The 18,932-nt window shown below is 47.9% G+C and overlaps 8 protein-coding genes across 8 annotated transcripts; 5 read left to right on the top strand and 3 right to left on the bottom strand.

The window, feature by feature from the left end:
- Positions 1-381: 381 nt before the first annotated feature.
- On the bottom strand, positions 382-2,400 carry F4813DRAFT_265153 (HCP-like protein). The gene is made up of 3 exons (XM_049240309.1): positions 1,417-2,400; positions 837-1,050; positions 382-650 (listed from the first exon to the last, which is right to left on the bottom strand). The coding sequence occupies exons 1-3, from the start codon at positions 2,235-2,237 to the stop codon at positions 534-536; spliced, it is 1,152 nt and encodes a 383-aa protein (XP_049102794.1). The 5' UTR covers positions 2,238-2,400; the 3' UTR covers positions 382-533.
- Positions 2,401-2,986: 586 nt separating this feature from the next.
- Positions 2,987-5,354, bottom strand: F4813DRAFT_348463 (uncharacterized protein). Its single transcript, XM_049242084.1, has 6 exons — positions 4,872-5,354; positions 4,773-4,817; positions 4,236-4,709; positions 4,061-4,172; positions 3,952-4,007; positions 2,987-3,851 (listed from the first exon to the last, which is right to left on the bottom strand). The coding sequence occupies exons 1-6, from the start codon at positions 4,921-4,923 to the stop codon at positions 3,307-3,309; spliced, it is 1,284 nt and encodes a 427-aa protein (XP_049102793.1). The 5' UTR covers positions 4,924-5,354; the 3' UTR covers positions 2,987-3,306.
- A 180-nt stretch (positions 5,355-5,534) lies between these two features.
- On the top strand, positions 5,535-7,557 carry F4813DRAFT_348460 (transcription initiation factor IIF, beta subunit-domain-containing protein). Its single transcript, XM_049242083.1, has 4 exons — positions 5,535-6,067; positions 6,125-6,416; positions 6,482-6,684; positions 6,740-7,557. The coding sequence occupies exons 1-4, from the start codon at positions 5,777-5,779 to the stop codon at positions 7,088-7,090; spliced, it is 1,137 nt and encodes a 378-aa protein (XP_049102792.1). The 5' UTR covers positions 5,535-5,776; the 3' UTR covers positions 7,091-7,557.
- Positions 7,558-7,731: 174 nt separating this feature from the next.
- F4813DRAFT_264997 (HAD-like domain-containing protein) lies at positions 7,732-8,668 on the top strand. The gene has a single exon (XM_049240306.1). It carries the CDS (start codon positions 7,787-7,789, stop codon positions 8,645-8,647), a length of 861 nt encoding a protein of 286 aa, XP_049102791.1. The 5' UTR covers positions 7,732-7,786; the 3' UTR covers positions 8,648-8,668.
- A 2,014-nt stretch (positions 8,669-10,682) lies between these two features.
- On the top strand, positions 10,683-12,134 carry F4813DRAFT_348458 (uncharacterized protein). The gene has a single exon (XM_049242082.1). The coding sequence runs from the start codon at positions 10,965-10,967 to the stop codon at positions 11,676-11,678; it is 714 nt and encodes a 237-aa protein (XP_049102790.1). The 5' UTR covers positions 10,683-10,964; the 3' UTR covers positions 11,679-12,134.
- A 383-nt stretch (positions 12,135-12,517) lies between these two features.
- On the top strand, positions 12,518-13,000 carry F4813DRAFT_386235 (uncharacterized protein; the record flags this gene model as incomplete). The annotated part of the gene is made up of 1 exon (XM_049246386.1): positions 12,518-13,000. One exon carries the CDS (start codon positions 12,518-12,520, stop codon positions 12,998-13,000), a length of 483 nt encoding a protein of 160 aa, XP_049102789.1.
- A 921-nt stretch (positions 13,001-13,921) lies between these two features.
- F4813DRAFT_348457 (P34-Arc-domain-containing protein) lies at positions 13,922-15,594 on the bottom strand. Its single transcript, XM_049242081.1, has 6 exons — positions 15,407-15,594; positions 15,097-15,338; positions 14,615-15,037; positions 14,465-14,565; positions 14,363-14,411; positions 13,922-14,310 (listed from the first exon to the last, which is right to left on the bottom strand). Exons 1-6 carry the CDS (start codon positions 15,466-15,468, stop codon positions 14,231-14,233), a joined length of 957 nt encoding a protein of 318 aa, XP_049102788.1. The 5' UTR covers positions 15,469-15,594; the 3' UTR covers positions 13,922-14,230.
- A 131-nt stretch (positions 15,595-15,725) lies between these two features.
- F4813DRAFT_264976 (WD40 repeat-like protein) lies at positions 15,726-18,927 on the top strand. Its single transcript, XM_049240305.1, has 2 exons — positions 15,726-15,847; positions 15,911-18,927. Exons 1-2 carry the CDS (start codon positions 15,831-15,833, stop codon positions 18,804-18,806), a joined length of 2,913 nt encoding a protein of 970 aa, XP_049102787.1. The 5' UTR covers positions 15,726-15,830; the 3' UTR covers positions 18,807-18,927.
- Positions 18,928-18,932: the final 5 nt, after the last annotated feature.

Below are 18,932 nucleotides of genomic sequence, written 5' to 3'. Positions count from 1 at the left end.
GTTAGTCTCATGTGATTTTTCTCTCCCTTCCCTCCTTAGGCACGCAGATACGCAGATGGAACGGGACGTTAGGGCGAGTTAGGTACTCCAAGAGCTGTCGCCCCTGGGTGTGCGATTCTGATTTGCGGCTGGAAGCAAGCCTCATTGCTGCCCAACGGGACGGGATCGTGATTTAGGACCGAGCAGCAGGGCTGCTTTAGCTTGCCGCTACTGCTTCGGAGACAAGACATCCTGTTCTAACCCCGGGAGCTAAGCGAACGAGCTGACCAGACAAGCCACAATCCAGGCCACATGAGGCTGACACTTCATCATGCCTAGCTGTCGCTCGCATGGTGTGGTAGTGGTGAGCTTTGGGCAGAGACGTGAGGCGCCGGATTTGGAAGTGATACGTAGCGAAGAGAGGTAATAGATAGACAGCGAGGAGACCTAGCTTCGCGCCTAACGTACCTTGTCTTTCTTGCATCCGAAACCCTCCAGATAGCACCAGGCGACTTCATTCATGGCATCTGCGTACACCGAGGAACATGCCCTTGTCAGCCTATCCCATCACCAAGTCCGTTCAAGCAACGGCAACGGCAACGGCATTGCCTGCCTTCGACGACGTCGAACCACTCACCAGTATCTCCAAGGTTGGCCGCTGTCTCGTAGTACTGCCCGACGGTAACCATTAGTCGATTTGATCATCATGACAAAACAGCGGGACTTGAGACGAGGTCTGGCCAGTGGGTACAAGGTGTCGTTCTCCCTTCTCCTTAGCACTCCTCACCCACTTGCCCACTTGACCTCCGTTATGCTTCAATAATGAAACGGTAATGGGGTTGGGGTTGGTGGCCCACCTGCTTAGCAGCGACTGGATCTCGCGGTATGCCCCAGCCGTGGCGGAAGCAATTCGCCAATTCGAAGATAGCCAGGACGAGTTCTCCCTTAGCGGCACCTCCTTTCTTTAGGCCCGCCTGTAGCGCCATGCTCTCGACCGCTGCCGCATTCGACGCTGCCGCCGATAGGTAGGTGATAGCTCGTTCGGGATCTGGATCGCAACCCCAGCCGTGCCTAAAGTTCCGCCAAAGCACCAAGGCAGGATGTTAGCTTCTCCGAACGTAGGTACTCTTGTCTTCTTCCGTAGTGGTACTTCGTGTTCGTATGTGAGCAACTTTGCCACCATCGCTCTATTCGCTTGTGTAATCTACCTAGCTGCCCATAGTTACCCAGAAGCTGTGAATCTCTCTCCCCCTTTCTCTTTCGAGAATACAGGAAAAGAGATCAGGGGCATTCTCTAGATGGGTCTAGACGTAGCCATGTGCCAGTGAGACACGCATGAGACGCGATAAGATGCGATGCGATGCGGTGCGGTGCGGTGCGGTGCGATGATTCCATAAATAGCAATGAAACGACGATGGTGGCGATCCAACTACTGACCTTAGAGCAAGACCGTAAAGAACCTGACTTAGGGGGTTATTCGCGCCCTGGGGATCGGCCAGACGTCCAAACAGCTGCGTAGACTGGTCGAGCTGCCCATCCTCGTGCAATCGGATGGCTTCCTGAATGTTGTCGTCTATCACCTTTGACGAGACCACGCCGTCCGTCTTGTATCCGTTTCCGTTTCCTCCGTCATCACGCAGCCGCAATCCAGCCAATTCTGCCGAGGGCGAAGGAGATGGCGACCGAGACGGCGACACGACACCAGGCGATCTGCTGCTCCGGCGCTGCCCTCTCTCGTTCGCTTCGGCTAGTATCGTCGCTCTCTTCTCCCATTGTCCCTCGTATGCGTCCTTGTCTATACCCGCCCCTCCGACTCCTCCTTGGCCGCCACCCGATCCAACTTCGGCCAAGACGTTGATTTGCGGTAGATTTTCGGGCACGTAGTCGGACGTAGGCGGAGCTTTAGACAGGTGCAGACGCTGTGTTATGCGATGGTGGCCGCTGGGTTGGTTGCGCGAGGAGCCGTCGTTCTGGACCGAGGATGTGCTGCTGCCCCGCGATCGCGGCCTGAAGACGTCAAGACTACGGCGCGTCTTCGAAGGGGACGTCGCGGCCTCTTTGGCTGCTAGGTAATTGTTATTGCCGTTATATGCCTTGGAGTAACTCGGAGGATGAATGATCTCTTGAGTGCTCGTGTCGGACCGTATGAAGGTAAACTCGGGCCCGGCGAGTCTATCTAAAGTTTCGCGATCTACGCCGCCGCCTTGACCACCACCATCTAGTTGATCTTTCTTTTTGATAAGATCGCGTATCCCCATGGCTTACCTGATTTAACGCTTTTAGTTTTTTCTTTTTCTTTCTTTTCCTTTTGCTTTTCCTTTTGCTTCTTCTTAAGGGGTATAGTTAGACCAAAGAAAAGTTGTATAGTTATATAGGTATATATAAACACGGCGATCTAGTTGTAATAGTTGTAATCTACGAATATAGTTGCGGAAGTTGGAAAACAAAATAATTAATGGAACCCCGATTCCAATTGAAGGCAGTCATTTCCTTCTTTAATAGGCCTCCATTATTCAAACTGTTAGCCCAATTCATTCAGCCCCAGCTTACGCGCCGAGCTTTGAGCAACCTTAAAAAGGGGGGCTATGATTTCCGACGTTGAATATTCCGTAAAACGAATAAAACATGCTATTTCCCCCTATTTTGGCCCTTCAAGTAACAAAGGGAAACTGCGTCTTTGTTTCAATCCTTGTGCCTAGGTAAGGTTGTGCTATGTTCCAAGTTTTGGTAGTCCGAGGTACCTATAGTTTCATATTTTCATAGAGCCCCTTCGCCTTGCAGCGTTAAGTTATTGGCGGGGTTATGTACCTCCTAACTTCCAAGTACATATTGTACCATAGGAGGTAGTATTAGGTACCTAATTATAGAGCACAAGGCTCTAATTATGACCTACCTATTCAAGCCCCATAGCCAAATCTTATAGGCTATCATGAAGGGTCTAGAATTCGCATGTGAAAACAATTAAATAGGTACTCTTTAATCACTCTTAATCACTCTCAAGATGCCATCGTGATTATACAATATATTTATTTTCTATTGTAATTGACTATCTTTCGTTCTTTCTTTTTTCTTCCACTCAGGGTATCAACTCCTAACGGTCGCCTAAGGCGAAACGCATCGCAATGGGTATCACGAACTGTTGTACGAATAAGGCAACCTTCAAACGCCAACGAACGGCCGTGATATGTGCCGTCTAGATGCTAGCTGAGGAGCCAGAAACCGATTCTAAGAAAGGTACCTAGTACATCGCCTTTGGCAATATAGGCTTTGTCCAAACGAGCCATATCTTCAATGCCTAGATAGTTAGTAAGAAACCGACGAGGCTTGTTAAAATCCAATGTAATCCCTTTGCTGGACAAAATCGAGGTCCTCTTCGCCATCGTTTTTGATAAACTCTTCAACCTCATCAGAGTCGATGTCATCGCTGTCTGCTGTAGCGTCATCGTCGTCGCTAGATACATCTGTATCCTCAGAAGATGCGCGGTTGTTTGCTTTTCGAAGGACACTAGCCCTTTCGATGTGAAGCCGCTTACAACCCTTGAGCTTACATACACCGGTGTTGCTAAAGTCAGGACATTCGAATACATGGCGGTCAGGACATTGCGCTCCTTTCTCGCAGTATCCATAAATTCCAAAGGATCGGCATACGGGGTCTGTTGGGGAGTGTGCCGCATGGATATATGAGCACGAGGTGTTGTGGCAATTGCCCTTGGCGAAATGCACGCAGAGAGGGGTTCTCTCCTCTGTAATGTCATGTGAAAGGTCACAAGCGTCACCTTGTAGACATTTACCCTTTAAAAGATACTCTCGGCAGATAGCCGTCTTGGAAGCATCGTGGATATACCGACATCCAGGGCCTTTCGGGCATGATCCTACGACAAATTGTTAGTATCTCTACTGGGGGTCTTACCACGCCGCAGGTCTCCACGAATCGCGAGATGGGCTTTTTCGTAGTATGAAGGAAGACGATACCGGTCCATGAAAAGGTCTTGCACTGCTCGTTGACCTTCTTGACTCCGCCAGCAAACCTACCGACAGCGTTGCGTTAGCAAGAGATTCATATCTACTTGAGAATACATACCGCTGAGCTTTTACGACACCGTGTCTCACAAGATTGCCGTGCTTAGTACGATGAAATTTGACACCACCGATTGATGTCACTTTGGGAGTAGCCGAAGGGGGGTTTACGTCGTCTAATGATTAATCGTTAGCTATTAAACGCCGCACCTGCATATCTATACGGGGAAAATGCTCACCGGGTGCTTTCACAAGCTTGCTACCTTGTTGCACAACTCGAAAGAGAATGCCATCCAGCACGACCTCGTATTGGGAAGCTGGTGTGGATGCGCTAGGAAGCCCAACGGGTTTACCATTAGCACCCCTCTGAAGCACACTGTTCATAAAAACAGCCTTCTCGCGGTTGTTCCTTTGAAACTGTTTCTGACGATGAGTCTGCTCTATGGCACTGGCGCGTTGCTGCGATTCTTTCTCGTATACAGAAGTGTTGATCAGCTGCATATGACGGTCGGTCTTCGTGACCCACGACGGAGACGCAGGATCGGAAGCCTCGTTGGTGGTATCATTACTATCGGCTGCAGATCGAGATTGTCCATTGAGAACCAGAGTCTTGTTGCGATAGGTCGGGAGGGGTCTGCCACGTCCGCCACGATATCCTCCACGAGGATACGGGGCAGCACGATAATGGGATGCTCGGGAAGGGGGGTTAGGATCTTCGGTATATTAGCGTCTCTAATAATACCAAATAATTGGCGCGATCAAATAAGTTTTCATACCCGAATTCACGCCATCGCGCTGGGCTTTGTGGCGATTAATCTGACCTGGTTTTGAATGAGTAAAATACACTTAGAACTTAGGTGCCATGGTAAACATACCAGCTAATTTGCTGATCTTGGCCATCAGCTCTTGATCTTCGGGTGTTGACATGTTTGCGACTAAGTGATGAGACGCAAGTCGGGTACTAGAAGTTAGAGAAAATGCCTCGTCGATCGTGAGTAAGGAAATATGCTTCAAGATGGAAAAGTTGTCAGATAGGTGGAATGATATGCAGTGTAATAATGTAATGTTTATCTAGAGCGCGACTTCCTTGCTTAGTGGCAAGAAGGGGAGAGAAATCGGTTAGGGTGGAGTTCCGCAGTCGCAATGAACAAAGCCGGAATGCATGAACAACGCTGGCAGTGATTCTGGTTAGGCGCGGTAATAGAATTACGGTCAATGAATCTAGAGGGAAATTTATGATGTATATGCTTGTGAATAAGGGAGGAAAGCAAACATTGAACTGGCGTCTTGTAACCTAACAAGACTATCGTGATGTTTTTTGATTGTGTGATGTCTAAGACGTGAATTGCGGCGCAAGGAAGGTTTCGGGCGCTTTGGTGGAAAGTAACGGGTTAGGTGGGGCACATTAACCTTATCTAATCAGAACATCGGATCTAGAAGGCACCTACGTAGGTGGTACATCATAGGCACCTGCTAGCTGTACATTCAATTTCGAACTCCTGTATGATTACCTAAGGCCAACCTATCAACCTTACCACCCAACCTATTATCTAAGGCCCTTTGAAGACCCACTCAAGCAGAACTGCTTGCAGTGGTGGCTGATTTACATGACTACTACATCATTAAGCTTCTTTTAGCCTTGACACGAGCCGCGCGCTCGACCCTTTAGACCTTTCAACATCAACATCCAACTGTTTCACCGCATCGCATCCACACACCACATTTCCGGAGCAATATAAATCGAAATTATTACAGCATACAATTGGATACAGCCGCCAGCATGGCTGCACCCAGAGTCAAGGCCGAGCAGGGTATCAAGCCTGAGCCTAGCATCAAGTCTGAAGCTGATGATGTTGGCCCTTCCCCCGGAGCTATGTCGGAAGATGACATCTACGAAGACGCCGGAGATCTTGAGTTCTACGACCCGAGCGATATGCAAGACGGGTCGGTTTACTTGACCCACGTACCAAAATATCTTTACGATGCCTGGGCGAACATGGATGACAATGACGAAATCAGAATCGGTACTCTACGCCAGTGGTCAGAGGTTGGTCCAAATGGAGAATCAAAGGTGAATTAACACTCATCATTCCGAAACGCTTATAAACCCCAGCTAATCCCGTCATAGCCACGTATAGCTGTCTTGTTGGACCACAAACTTGCGCCCCATCAGCAGATCCCCAAAGAATACAATCTGGAGGTTAAGGACATGAGCCTTACCAATACATTCCTATTCACTGAGCAAGATCTTCCTGGCTACAAATCGAAGGCTCAAGGAGCCAATAGCGATATTCCTTCATACCTACGTCCGAAGCCAGAGCGTCCCCAGCAAGAGCGTCCCCAGCAGAACGCACAGCCAGAGGGCGAAAAGCGTGGCCGCAAAGCCCGATTTCAACCCTATTACAGGAAGGCTATTCCCAGTCAGTGACGCATTTCCACCTACCTCGGCATTTAGTTCCCGCCTCAGAACACTAATTGGATGCAGAGAAAACGGTTCTTGCTGGTCGATTCCGCCACGAGCTGAACTGTCGACCGACTTGGACAGAAGAGACTAAGCATTGGCTCAGCATAAGAAATAATGATGCGATGAAACCGAAGGCCACCACCACGCTTACCTCTACCGCAAGACCTACCGGTCTTATCCAAGCTGGCGCGCATGTTTCCAACGATAAATTTAGCAACTTTGTTGTAAGTCTTCTCTCGACGTTAACCTCCAACCCCTCCAATGCGCTAACATTTTCAGCGCACTGGTCCTGATGCCAAGAAGGGAGCCAAGAAGCAGAAGGAAGAAAAGGCTGCTCGTTTACCAAAGAGCGAGCTGCGCGATCGTATCTTCAGGTGCTTCGAACAATTCAACTACTGGTCTATGAAAGCTTTCAAACAAGCACTAAACCAGCCGGAGGCTTGGCTACGAGAGAACTTGGAGGAGGTGGCGATCCTCCACAAGACCGGACGTTTTGCCAATCACTGGGAACTGAATTCAGACCACAAGGGAGGACTGAATGTCCTCGAAGCCAACGGTGCCGCACCTGATACCGCTCCCGAAGAGGACGAATCGGAGTCTGACGCGGAGATGGAGGATGTTCTTCCATAATCGGAGCACGGGAGAGAGCTCCATCGGGAAACACGAGTGACTAAAGGCCATACGGCAGGGAAAAGGAGTTACGGCGTCTTTTACGGTTATGATACATAATAGGGACCTTGTACCATAAATGATACCCTCGGCATCGCACAATTAGGACTGAGGTTTAGTGGTCAGAGTCTGCGCAAGTTCAGACTACATGAAATCCATTACTGCTGCGGAATGGACTTCGCAAAGCTTAGAGAGAAGGCGACATGTTTGTACATTGATCGATATGCGAAACGACAATATGTTTCCAGTGTTTTTGATAGTTTGGTTTTTTTTTAAACATTGTTATGAGCCAGCTTTAGCAAATATTGACTCGCTTGACATATTCATACTAAATGAATTGCTCTATTATTTCTTAGCACGCACTTGAACCTGGTAATGAATTCACCTGGTCAAGCTATCTTACGTCAAATTAATATTAAATATAAGACCCCTTTTCAAGACTCCATGTACTTCCGTACTCCTCGTAAGAGATGATGTCCACTCCACTCCCGACTTACTATGTACATTAGGTATCTCCACAATTATATTACCTAACTCCAGCCAACCAACCAAAGCCGAAATAACATCGACCCCCTTTTCTCCTTTTCCCCACTCTCCATCATCCCCATTCGTGTACCTTGTACACATTCATACCTACATATAGGTACCTACTTCATAATGAGCATATTTCTAGACTTCGATGGCACGATCACGGTGAAAGACACCGTAGGCGAACTTGCCAACTTCGCTCTGCGCGTCAGGGCAGACGAGGGCCAGGACCTGCAGAAGGAGTGGGATGCCGTCGTCAACGCTTACGTCGACGACCACAGCGCTCACGTGGACGGGTACCATCCCCAGCCGCACGCGCGCAGTTTGCCCGCTCAGGAGGTGGAGTTTTTGCGGCATATGAAGACGGTTGAGACGCGCTCGCTTGGCCGCATTAACGACTGTCGCCTCTTTAGGGGGATCAGTCCGACTGTTTTCCGCGAGGCTGGCCGGGACTTAGTTGGCAAGGGCACGATTACGCTCCGGTGTGGGTTTACTCGGTTCGTTCAGGCGAGGCTGAGGCAGGGCTGGCGCGTCTGGGTTCTCTCTGTGAACTGGAGTTCCGCGTTTATCGAGGGCGCGTGCGGCGAGCTGTCCGGCGTCAAGGTCATCGCGAACGATGTGCGCGAAGACGGGTCGGTTGTCGGGCCCCCTATACTGAACTCGGAGGGTGCTGATGCTGGTCGTCGTGGGGAGCTGAGGAATTTGACGAACTCGCATGATAAGCTCGATGCCATGAAAGCCGTGCTTGAAGCCGAGGGGCTGGTCGGGAAACCGTCGGTCTACTTTGGCGATTCAACGACTGATCTAGAGTGTCTGCTCGCTGTTGATATGGGGTTCGTGGTCTCGGATAAAGAAGACTCGTCGCTGTTGAAGACGCTTCGGAGGATAGGGAAAGAGGTGTCCCATGTCCGGGATCAGGGTACGACGAGTAGTCTTGCGTGGACTTCAAATTATAAAGATATACCGGATGACAAGTTTGTCCTTAGTTGAGAGAACGAATGAATTAAAAAAAAATTTGCGATCATAGCCTCTTAGTTCCTATTATTTGATATGTTTGGTGAGAAGTAATGACACTCCTGTCGCAAATATTTGCGCATTTATACCACACATGCTATCCAACACCCGTCGTTCGATCCAGGGGTAAATAAATATTTTGAAAATATGACTCGACACGTCCTACTTCGCACCTTGTCTTCTTTCCTTTTTTACTTTACCTGATATAAACGATGATTCGGTATCTATTATCGTAAAATGACACTACCTCGTAAATACACGATGCCTTCCCGCTATCACACTTATTCGAGACACAGTCGCAACTCTTTTGTTTAGCATTTCCTTAGACCTCTTATCCAGCAAACATGTCGATATAAAATTTCCATATCTGTTAATCTCCTCCTATCCCTAGGCTAAGTAAGGTGTGTAATGCCTTTTTTTATGGTTCTAGTTCAAGTATAGCAATTTTGCTCTGCCTCCTTTAAGAAACGTTGGTCAGGTCGCTAGAAGGTGAGTCCAGGTTAAATCCCTTATACCATAAACAACGGCCTAACTGAGGAAATCAATGATCCCATGTCCTTAAAGCAAGGGCAATTGGACTATGGAAGGCGGATAGAAAATCTACAACTATAGTATGGCATACCTATCCTATTACGCTAGGGCACAACTCTGGGCTGTGTGTTGGATTGGATGGTAAGTGATCGTGGAGAAACCCTTAGGATTGCTATAGCGGGAAACTTGGGTTTCGAAATAATCCGACTCGTATATGCCTATCAATTTACCTTAATTCATGTTAATTTCATCTAAAATTATATTATAGAAATGGGTTTGGCTTCTGTGGTTTGCTTCTCAGATGGAATCTAAGATAGTTTTATTAGTATTGCGTGCTATTTACGTCTTCGACTTCCCAGTTTCTTCTATAGAGCATCCATCTGCTGGTTCTTCCGTGTTTCGCTTCTTAACAGATAGCTAACCTAGGTAAATAATTGAGTATTTTATTCCTAAGCAGGACTCTGTTTAAGCCTCCGAGAAGAGCCAGTTAGAAGTTACAAAACAAATGCTATTGTAGTTAGACAAATATGAGAATATGTAATTGATATTGAATCATATTGAATCGTATTTAATTAATTTAATTAATATCTTTCACGAAGTTTTCAGTGTTTACTTGAAAATGATCTGGCAACAATTCATCTTCCTAGGAAATAGTCGTAGTCTGTAAAATACTAGATAGGTAACTCTGAATATACCCGAGAGTAGGGCGTGCTTAAGGGGTGACTAGGTGAAGACAAAGACTAAGAAAAGCCAAGGAGCCATCCCAACCTTTTGGATCTGAGATATGACCTAGCACATGAGTGGCTCGATGACAGGCAAGAGCTCATCTGATACAAGCTTGACTCAGTCTAGACACATATGTCCTTCAATCGTCGATAATCTCTCTTAGATATCCATTCGAAACTTTGTTACATGATCGCGGCCATACTGTAAGCAGCAGTTGTACAAATTACTGTACTTTCTCTTCGTCGTGGTATCATCATGACCGTAGCTCAATGACAACCTTACACACACATGCGGTCTTGTTGGTGATGATTCACGTATCATACATTAGCAGCGTGTTTGATGATGGCGACTACAAACCCTTTGTCAATCCTTCGTCAGCCCTTCGTCAACCAAGAGTTCCCAGCACATCTCCCGGAAGCTCTTGGGGCATCTGCTAGGTAGGTAGCCAGCATACTTAAACATGACCATGGCTCTCATCATCCCTCTTCCAACCATCCCAAAAGAATGTTACTAGCAGCATTTACTCGAAACCTTCCTTACCTGGCTTAGAAGTATCATGAGTTCCGGTACCACTGAGTCAATAGTCCCTAACGGGACTGAGCGAGAGGCGCTTCGAGAGAGGTTCGACAGAGGAAGCATACCCGACGTGCATAGAACGTATTACGGCGGGTATAGCACACCTTACGCTGCTAATATCCAACAGAACCGAGGATACCCACCTCCCGGGCCGCCTCCGCCATACCCTCCGCCTCCACCTTACACTACGCCTCCATCTTATGCTCCGCCTCCGTACCCTTATCAGTCAAACCATACCCAAACAGCACTACCGGCTATACCATACTACCCTAACGCTAGCTCGAGCCGACAGCCTTACCCGGGTCCGTCTCCAGGATGCCACAATCCGAGATCTCGCTCAACTTGGAATCAACAGGCAGTACCTCCCAGGGCGCCAAATGCTCCCCCGGCTCCCCCGTTTCGATCTCCCAGGGTAGTACTAACCCCCCAACACTCTGGATCCGCGGACCCCAACCCATTTATGTACCTCCAGCACCACGCCTCCGGAAGCCCATTCGCTAACTATCCCGCTGCGCCAAGGACCGGACACCGACAAATCGGACCAATGGCCCCGGTGAACCTGGATGAGCGGCCCGAGACAGTGTCGTTCTGGACAGAACAAGAGCTCTACCAGCGGATGGCCGACATATTCAGGCCACTTGTAGGCATCGTAGGACGCATCGTCCGGGAACAGCTGTACCTGCAAGAGCAGCCAAAGGTCAAATTCGACATGTACCCAGTAAGGGCCGACGATGTCACCGGCGTACCTTTGATGGTGCCACATTCCATGTCGCGCGGCCCCATGTTCCAAATCACGCTGCCGGCTCCCGGGGGCACCAGGGCCGACCTCAAGAAGGTGCGGGACGCGCTGAAGAACGAGTTCGCGGTCCACGCCAACGCCTGGCACCGACAGGCCGGGTTCGTGTTCCGGATCTCGCGGCGGCATCGAGTAGGAGCGTGCGCTGCTGCGAAGAGGTCCTGGGTCCCGCCGTCGTGTGTCTACAGATACTCGCGCACCGAGCGGTGCTACGTGGCGCAGTATCTCTCGCCGATCCTAGAGGATCTTCAGGAGCTCGATGCGGCTTTTGTCCACGGCGATGATAGCGACGATGATCAGGACGCGCTGGTGAATGATATGTGGAGGGATGTGCGGAGCCGGAGCTACTTTGGGTACTATCAAGATCCTAGTGCGTAGGTAGTTACATAGGCAAGGAATGGATCAAGTAGGGGGTAGGAGGGAGACATTGATATAAGAGATTTCGAACTTCTGTCATTGAAGCTGGGAGTTTTTACGGGGCTTACATTTATTATCATTATCTTGGTCGAGTTTGTTTCCCGGTTTGGATTGTCAGCGCGGGAATATACCAGTTTGGCGATTGCTTTTCAGGAATAGGATATTTCTCTTTCGATGAATATATATATTCACCATCATTGACTTTTCTACTTGCTATCTTCAGTATCATTTCTGAATCAGGGTAATAGGCAGGCCAGTGATGCTGTTTTCGAGTTGAAGCAGAGGTTATACAGCGTATCATGAAAGACAAAGTAAATCGTGTGGTAAATACTCCGATGAGCAGAATCAGATAAGTTTTATTGAGAGCTTATATGATATAAATTTAAAAAAAAACATCCAACACGTGCACTCGCATACATTGGATTTACGTGTGAACACCTTTGTATGATTTCATGCCGATTGCCCCTTAAAGACCGAGGATGGCATAAAGGGGGTTATAAGCTAGGTAATTTTAACATCCTCCTAAACTGCTTTGGACAAGACAATGCACGGCATGCTATATTGAAGCCCAAGACAAATTAATAGGACAAGAACCCATTGTTACAGAACTAAGTAGTATGAAAGAAAAATAGCCCTTACAATCCCATTGTCAACTGAGAAACATATAATAGCTCCCGGCCTATACTAAATAGTTGTTTTCTAAGCTATACGATAACTAAAGCATAGATAATCCTTAGCGAATGATCATCTCCACTAGAACTCTTGCTCGTAATTAGTAACTCTAGTATTTTCATCGGAAGATGTGTCATCATCGGAAAATTATCTATCAGTGCAACCACACTGCCATTGACCCCTCTCCCCTGAAAGTCTGCGAGGTGCGGCGGGACCACGAGTCAGGGCTAACTTCGGGATCATGCGACGTTGTAGAGACACATGGATGGAGCAACTTCAAAGTTCCTCGTCTTTGCTCACTTTGTCATGACAAGAAGACAAGCCTTGATAACCGACTTAGCAGGGCAAAGTCACTGATAGCGGACCTAAAGAAGCAGTTGACCGAAAGTTACGACCAGTGTGTATTGCATATGGATGAGGCTGGCTTGGAATCCGAGAAGAAGCAGGAACCTTCTCTAGTGGTACCAGAGAAGGCGGCCACCGTAGAGTCGGATAGTGTTGACAATGACCCTGAAGAAACAATGGAGAAAATCGACCCTGTCGAGGAGTTCCTAAAGAAGAAGAAACAGGAGAGTTACGCTCATCTCATGATGATCTCGGATTACAAGTAATTAGGTAGTTTAGGTCGAGGGTAGGTATACTGTAATAGAAATCGCTTATAAACAGTTACTCCTATACGCCTCGAAGGAGGTAGGATATACCTTCGTATAAACCAATAGTCTTCTTGTGGCCTAAATGCCTTGCAATATAAAAATTTCTTGAACTTAGTAGAAAGACCAACGCCTGCTCGTGTATCTTCTAGCAAGTAAACGCTATAACTTACCTACCCACACGCACACGTATATATATACCTATACAGCCTACTCAATGACTGGCTCCTTTCACTGCATCATCATCATCATCATCCACTAGCCCTTACCAACATACCTAATAAGAAGCTTCAAAATACCCCCCACAACTTAGACCCCTCGAACCACACACCGTCCCGCCCGAACCAAAGATCAACAGCGACAAAATGCTATCCGCGGAGAGAATAATGACTATAGTGAAGTATATCAACTGCGGGCTCATAATAGCTATAGTCTTGATGGCCTCTCTCATTTGGCAAGCGCGTCTCCCTTACTACACCAGCTGTGCTACAGATTGCAATGTGATAATGAATAAAGTCATCAAGTCATGGTCCGAGCACTGGGGAGTTGGACAATGTACCTGTTTCACTAAATGAACTGCGAGAGGGGGGGGGGGGGGGATGCTGATATGTATATGACGTCTAAGAGGGAAGTTACATGATTGTAATATTTCATCGTTGAACGCGCTGGCGCGTGAGGATTGTGTTTACAGTACAGTACAACGCGGTATTACATCCCTCGCTCAAATATATTAGGTACCTACTTATCTAGTGCCTCTATTTGGGGTAGACAAAGGGACACAGGTCTCCTTATCTTAGAATAGCTTATAGTTAGACATTGAGAATAACAATAATCTCCACTTTACCTTTAATTTTTATCTTCTATCATCTTATATCCTGTAGTCGTGTCTTATGAGTATATCGAAAGTGAGAGAAACCGCAGGCGTATATTCATCTTCCTATTAGGCCGATAAAACTCGATATGCTTACAACTTAGTACACCGAATGAACAATCATTTTAGAGCTCGCCACTGTCGCTATCTTATGTCTATTAACCTCCAAACCGTAGAATCGGACATGATACGCAAGCACAGATGGATATATTATCAACTTGTTAATTGATTGTGGTATTGGTCGTCAACGTCGCGTACATAAGGATATAGGCTCACATATCATCGCCACGCCCTATGAAATCCTGTTCTAGACAATTTCTCTAAGCCTGAACCTTGAATGTTCTTCCACTTGCTGTCTTCCTCTCCTTTTCTTCGTTCTCGGGCCGGGCTCTTCGGAGTACTGTACTGATGGTTAGTATCTAAACCCCTCATGATGACGAATACAACCGTACCTTGCAGGAAGTCTGCTGTTCGCCTTCTCATACGGGAGTGAATGTATGCCTAGTCATCTCATTAGAATATCCCACGAATAGCTGGGTCCAGTATCCACGTACCTTGGAGGCTTTAATATGATAGTGGAAGTAGTCTCGGAAGGTCTGAATGTGAGAGATGACATCGGGCATTCGCTGGGGCGTCAGGTGTCGTGGGAATAAAACTACCGAGGTCAGTAGGGAACTTCGAAGAGCCTGCAATATAGAACATACCAAATGTGACATATCCAACTTCGTTACCTTCAGTTGCTTGCACGCCAGGAACCCCTTGCAATTCTAGGGGCGGATCATTCCTAAACAGAACTTGGGGTGCATTTTGGATGGCTCTCCTTCGGGCGTCGACGAATTCTTGAATGAAAACCTTCCCAAATACCCTGTCTGTCTCCTCGCGGAAGATGGTGCTGAAGATAACCGTTACACGATCGTGGCTTGCCTTGACGTAGATAGCTTCCTCGTCACGGTAGTGGATAGCCATAACCTCACCGCCTTCTCGAACACCTTGGGGTGCTTCTTCCGATGTGTACTTCGAAGCAGCTTCCTTTAACTTGTAGTGTTCGGCGTATGCATGCTCGAAAGGGGCAGCCATTGCGTTCCGCTTCAGCAAGGAGATCTTGCTGACCAACTCTTCTCGTGTCTCTGCAAAGTCCGTTAATATAACCCAAACTAGGCAAGACTATATTGTATTATGCAATTACCCTTTTCTTCCGGTAGGTTCTCTAAGTCGACCTGGACCGAGAAATCGTAGCCGGTCTCGGGTGCTACGACATAGGGGCCATACTCGCGCTGGAGCACCTGCTCGGCGCCGTACTTGACGAGATCCCTAAAGCATCGGATTTGAATGGATACCAATATCTTGGTCTTAGCCTCGGGAGTTGAGATGTGGAAAATTACGCCATCGAAGTCGGAAACGGTCTGGTCGATAGAGGCGGGAGGAGCTCTAAGTACATTATCATATGGTTAGACTAGGGGGGAGATATAATAATTAAACTTGGTTCTTAAACTTACCCAAATAGTCTTTCTTTGAGTATAGACTCTATTAATACATTCTGATAGTCTAGAAGCAGCATGATGGCTAAGGAATGGCTTCTTCTGCTTGCTTCCTGACGTTTGTGTGGTATGAATCGGGACGTGAAGCTGAATGTATGGAAATACGGAAAGGTTCAACAAGGTTCAACGAGGTTCAATGAGATTCAATGCTGCCTTGGTGGGGCTTAGGTACCTAGTATGCAGTTACGCGATTACGTAGCAAAGCGAGGACTATAGTGGACATGTCATTCTCCCTTATCCTTTATCGTTATCCATATTCTTATCGAAAAAGAAGTTCCGATAAGAATATCTTATCGCGCGTCTCCAGAGAAAAAAAGCTACCGCGATTGAATTTCTCGAGCAGAAGAAGTCAAAACTTCCAAACTCCAATTCCGTCGCAACCATGGTCAAGTCATACTTGTGAGTACCCGGCCATTGATGCATGATCGCATATAGATTGCGCTAATAACTATCCAATAATAGGAAGTATGAGTATTCAAAGTCGTTCGGCGTTGTAACCTCCAGCACATCGAACATCCTTTGGACCCAGCAGAACCGCTCCAGTACCGGTGCTGGCCAAGCGCTTGTCGCCGCGAACGAAGAGCTCCTATGCTGGGATATTAAGACAGGAGATGTTGTTGAACGATGGAGAGACGAGAAATGCTCCGCTCAGGTGACTGCCATTGCCCAAAGTCAGATCAATGAAGACCTATTCGCTGCCGGCTACGAGGATGGCAGCGTCCGATTATGGAGGAGCAAAGACCCGAGTCCCTTTATCACCTTCAATGGACATCGTTCGTCCGTCACAGTCCTAGCGTTCGATCGATCCGGCGTCCGACTCGCGAGCGGTTCGAAAGACACCAATGTTATCATCTGGGATCTGGTCGCAGAGGTCGGCCAGTTCAAGCTACGAGGGCATAAGGACCAGATAACAGGACTGCAGTTTGTGGAACCGCAAGAGGAAGTGCAGGAAGGAGAAGATTCTGAGGCCATGGTTCTCGATGGTGCAGGCGACTCTTCTTCCGAAGGCTTCCTACTTACTACTGGAAAAGATGCGTTGATTAAGCTCTGGGATTTGGGGTCGAGGCACTGCATTGAAACGCACATAGCGCAAACCAATGGCGAGTGCTGGGCATTGGGACTTTCTCCAGAATATAGCGGATGTATAACTGCTGGCAATTCTGGTGAACTAAAGGTCTGGGCTCTCGACGCTACTTTGCTCGCCGCATCGAGGCAGCAAGTCGATATTCCTGCCAACACACAATATCTGCGAGACCGAGGGACCTTATTTCGACACGGGAAAGACAAAGCAACCGAGGTTGTATTCCACCCCCGTCGGGACTACTTCGCCGTACACGGTTCAGAGAAATCTGTCGAGATATGGAGGATACGTACCGAAGCCGAGATTAAGAAGAGCCTAGCGAGAAAGAAGAAGAGAAGAAGGGAGAAGCTTGCACAGAAGAAGGGGAGCAGTACAAACGGCGACGCCCAACCAGATGACGAGGATGACCAGGACGAGGATGTTAGCAGTGCCGACATTAATGATGCTTTTGCTCAGCACCTTATCATTCGGACGGGTGGAAAAGTGAAGTCTGTCGATTGGGCTGATATCCATGGCAAGAAGAAGCTCCAATTGTTAGTCGGTACAACAAATAACCAGCTGGAAATGTTTAATATGCCTCTGAAAGAGAAGAGTAAAAAGTCAAAGCAGGAAGACATCCCCGATTACGAGAGAGCTTTATCCATTGAGATTCCTGGCCATCGAGCGGATATACGATCGCTGGCTCTTAGCTCCGACGACAAATGGCTCGCCTCGGCGTCCAACGGAGGTCTCAAGATCTGGTCGATGCTGACGCAGAAATGTGGCAAAACCTTGGAGTGCGGGTATGCTCTATGTTGTGCGTTCTTACCCGGAGACAAGCTTGTCGTCATTGGTACGAAAGGCGGCGACATTGAACTATTTGAAGTGGCTACAGGTACTTTGCTGGATAGCGTTACTGCACACGAAGGCGCGATTTGGTCCTTACAAGTTCATCCGGACGGTAGGTCAATCGTATCCGGAAGCGCGGACAAGTCGGTCAAGTTCTGGAAGGTCCAAGTAGTGCAAGAGGAAGTCCTGGGAACGACTCGGACTACATCGCGTTTGAAGTTATCACATTCGCGGACATTAAAGGTTTCGGATGACATCCTAAGCCTCAAGTTTTCACCAGATGCGAGGCTCCTGGCTGTTGCTCTACTGGATAGTACAGTGAAGGTGTTCTTCGTAGACTCCCTCAAATTATATCTCAACCTCTACGGACACAAGTTACCGGTCCTAGATATGGATATCTCATACGATAGCAAGCTGATTGTTACATGTTCAGCGGATAAGAACATCAGGATATGGGGTCTTGATTTCGGTGATTGCCACAAAGCATTGTTGGGACACCAGGACAGTATTCTACAGGTCAAATTCCTGCCGAACAACCGCGAAGGCAATGGTCACCACTTCTTTAGCGCTAGTAAAGACCGAACGATAAAATACTGGGATGGCGATAAGTTTGAGCAAATACAGCGGCTCGATGGTCACTACGGAGAAATATGGGCTCTAGCAATTAGCCAAAGCAGCGAACCTCCTTTCATCGTCAGTGCCAGCCACGACAAGAGCATTCGAACCTGGGAAGAAACAGATGAGCAGATATTCCTCGAGGAAGAGAGAGAAAAGGAGATCGAGGAGCTGTATGAGAGCACGTTAACGAAATCCCTAGAGCAAGATCTAGATGCAGAGGGGGATAACGGAGAGATTGGGGCCGCGACAAAGCAAACGTCAGAAACGTTGAACCACGGCGAACGAATCGTGGAGGCATTAGAGCTCGGCATGGCTGATTTGCACGTCATGCGGGAATGGGAAGAGACCAAAGGGTCAAACCCGAATATTGCGCCGCCGCAGCGCGACCCGATGTTTATGGCCCATGGCGGAATTAGTGCTGAAGAATACGTTATGAAGGTCCTCCAGAGACCGGCAGCATCCGCGCTGAACGATGCGCTCCTCGTTCTTCCGTTCGCCTCAGTCCCTATACTTTTCACTTTCCTTAACCTCTTCGCTATGAGGTCTATGAATATTCCCCTGACGTGTAGGATCTTGTTCTTCATGCTAAAGACACATCACCGTCAAATAGTAGCCAGCAGGACCATGCGAGTGATGCTAGACGGGATAAGATCAAACCTGCGGAAGGCCCTCCAGAGACAAAAGGACGAGATGGGCTACAACATAGCAGCGCTCAAAATTGCGGGGATGCAGATTCAGGATAAGGGAATTAAAGACTACGTGGACGAGAACTGGGACGACGGCACCGGAGCTCAGAACGTTAAGAAACGGGCTTTCGTACATGTATCGTGATAGAGTTGGACGATGCATTAGGTATAGCATTAGGTATAGCATTAGGTATATCTACCTATATATAGGTAGTGTCTAGTTACATGTAGTATACATAACTACTTATTTTATAAAAATAGAAAGCACCAA

This window comes from Daldinia decipiens, assembly GCF_022478715.1.
Source record: "Daldinia decipiens strain CBS 113046 unplaced genomic scaffold F4813scaffold_5, whole genome shotgun sequence".
NCBI lineage: Eukaryota > Fungi > Ascomycota > Sordariomycetes > Xylariales > Hypoxylaceae > Daldinia > Daldinia decipiens.
The sequence above is the reverse complement of the archived record's forward strand: the minus strand, read 5'-3'. Positions and strand labels throughout refer to the sequence as shown.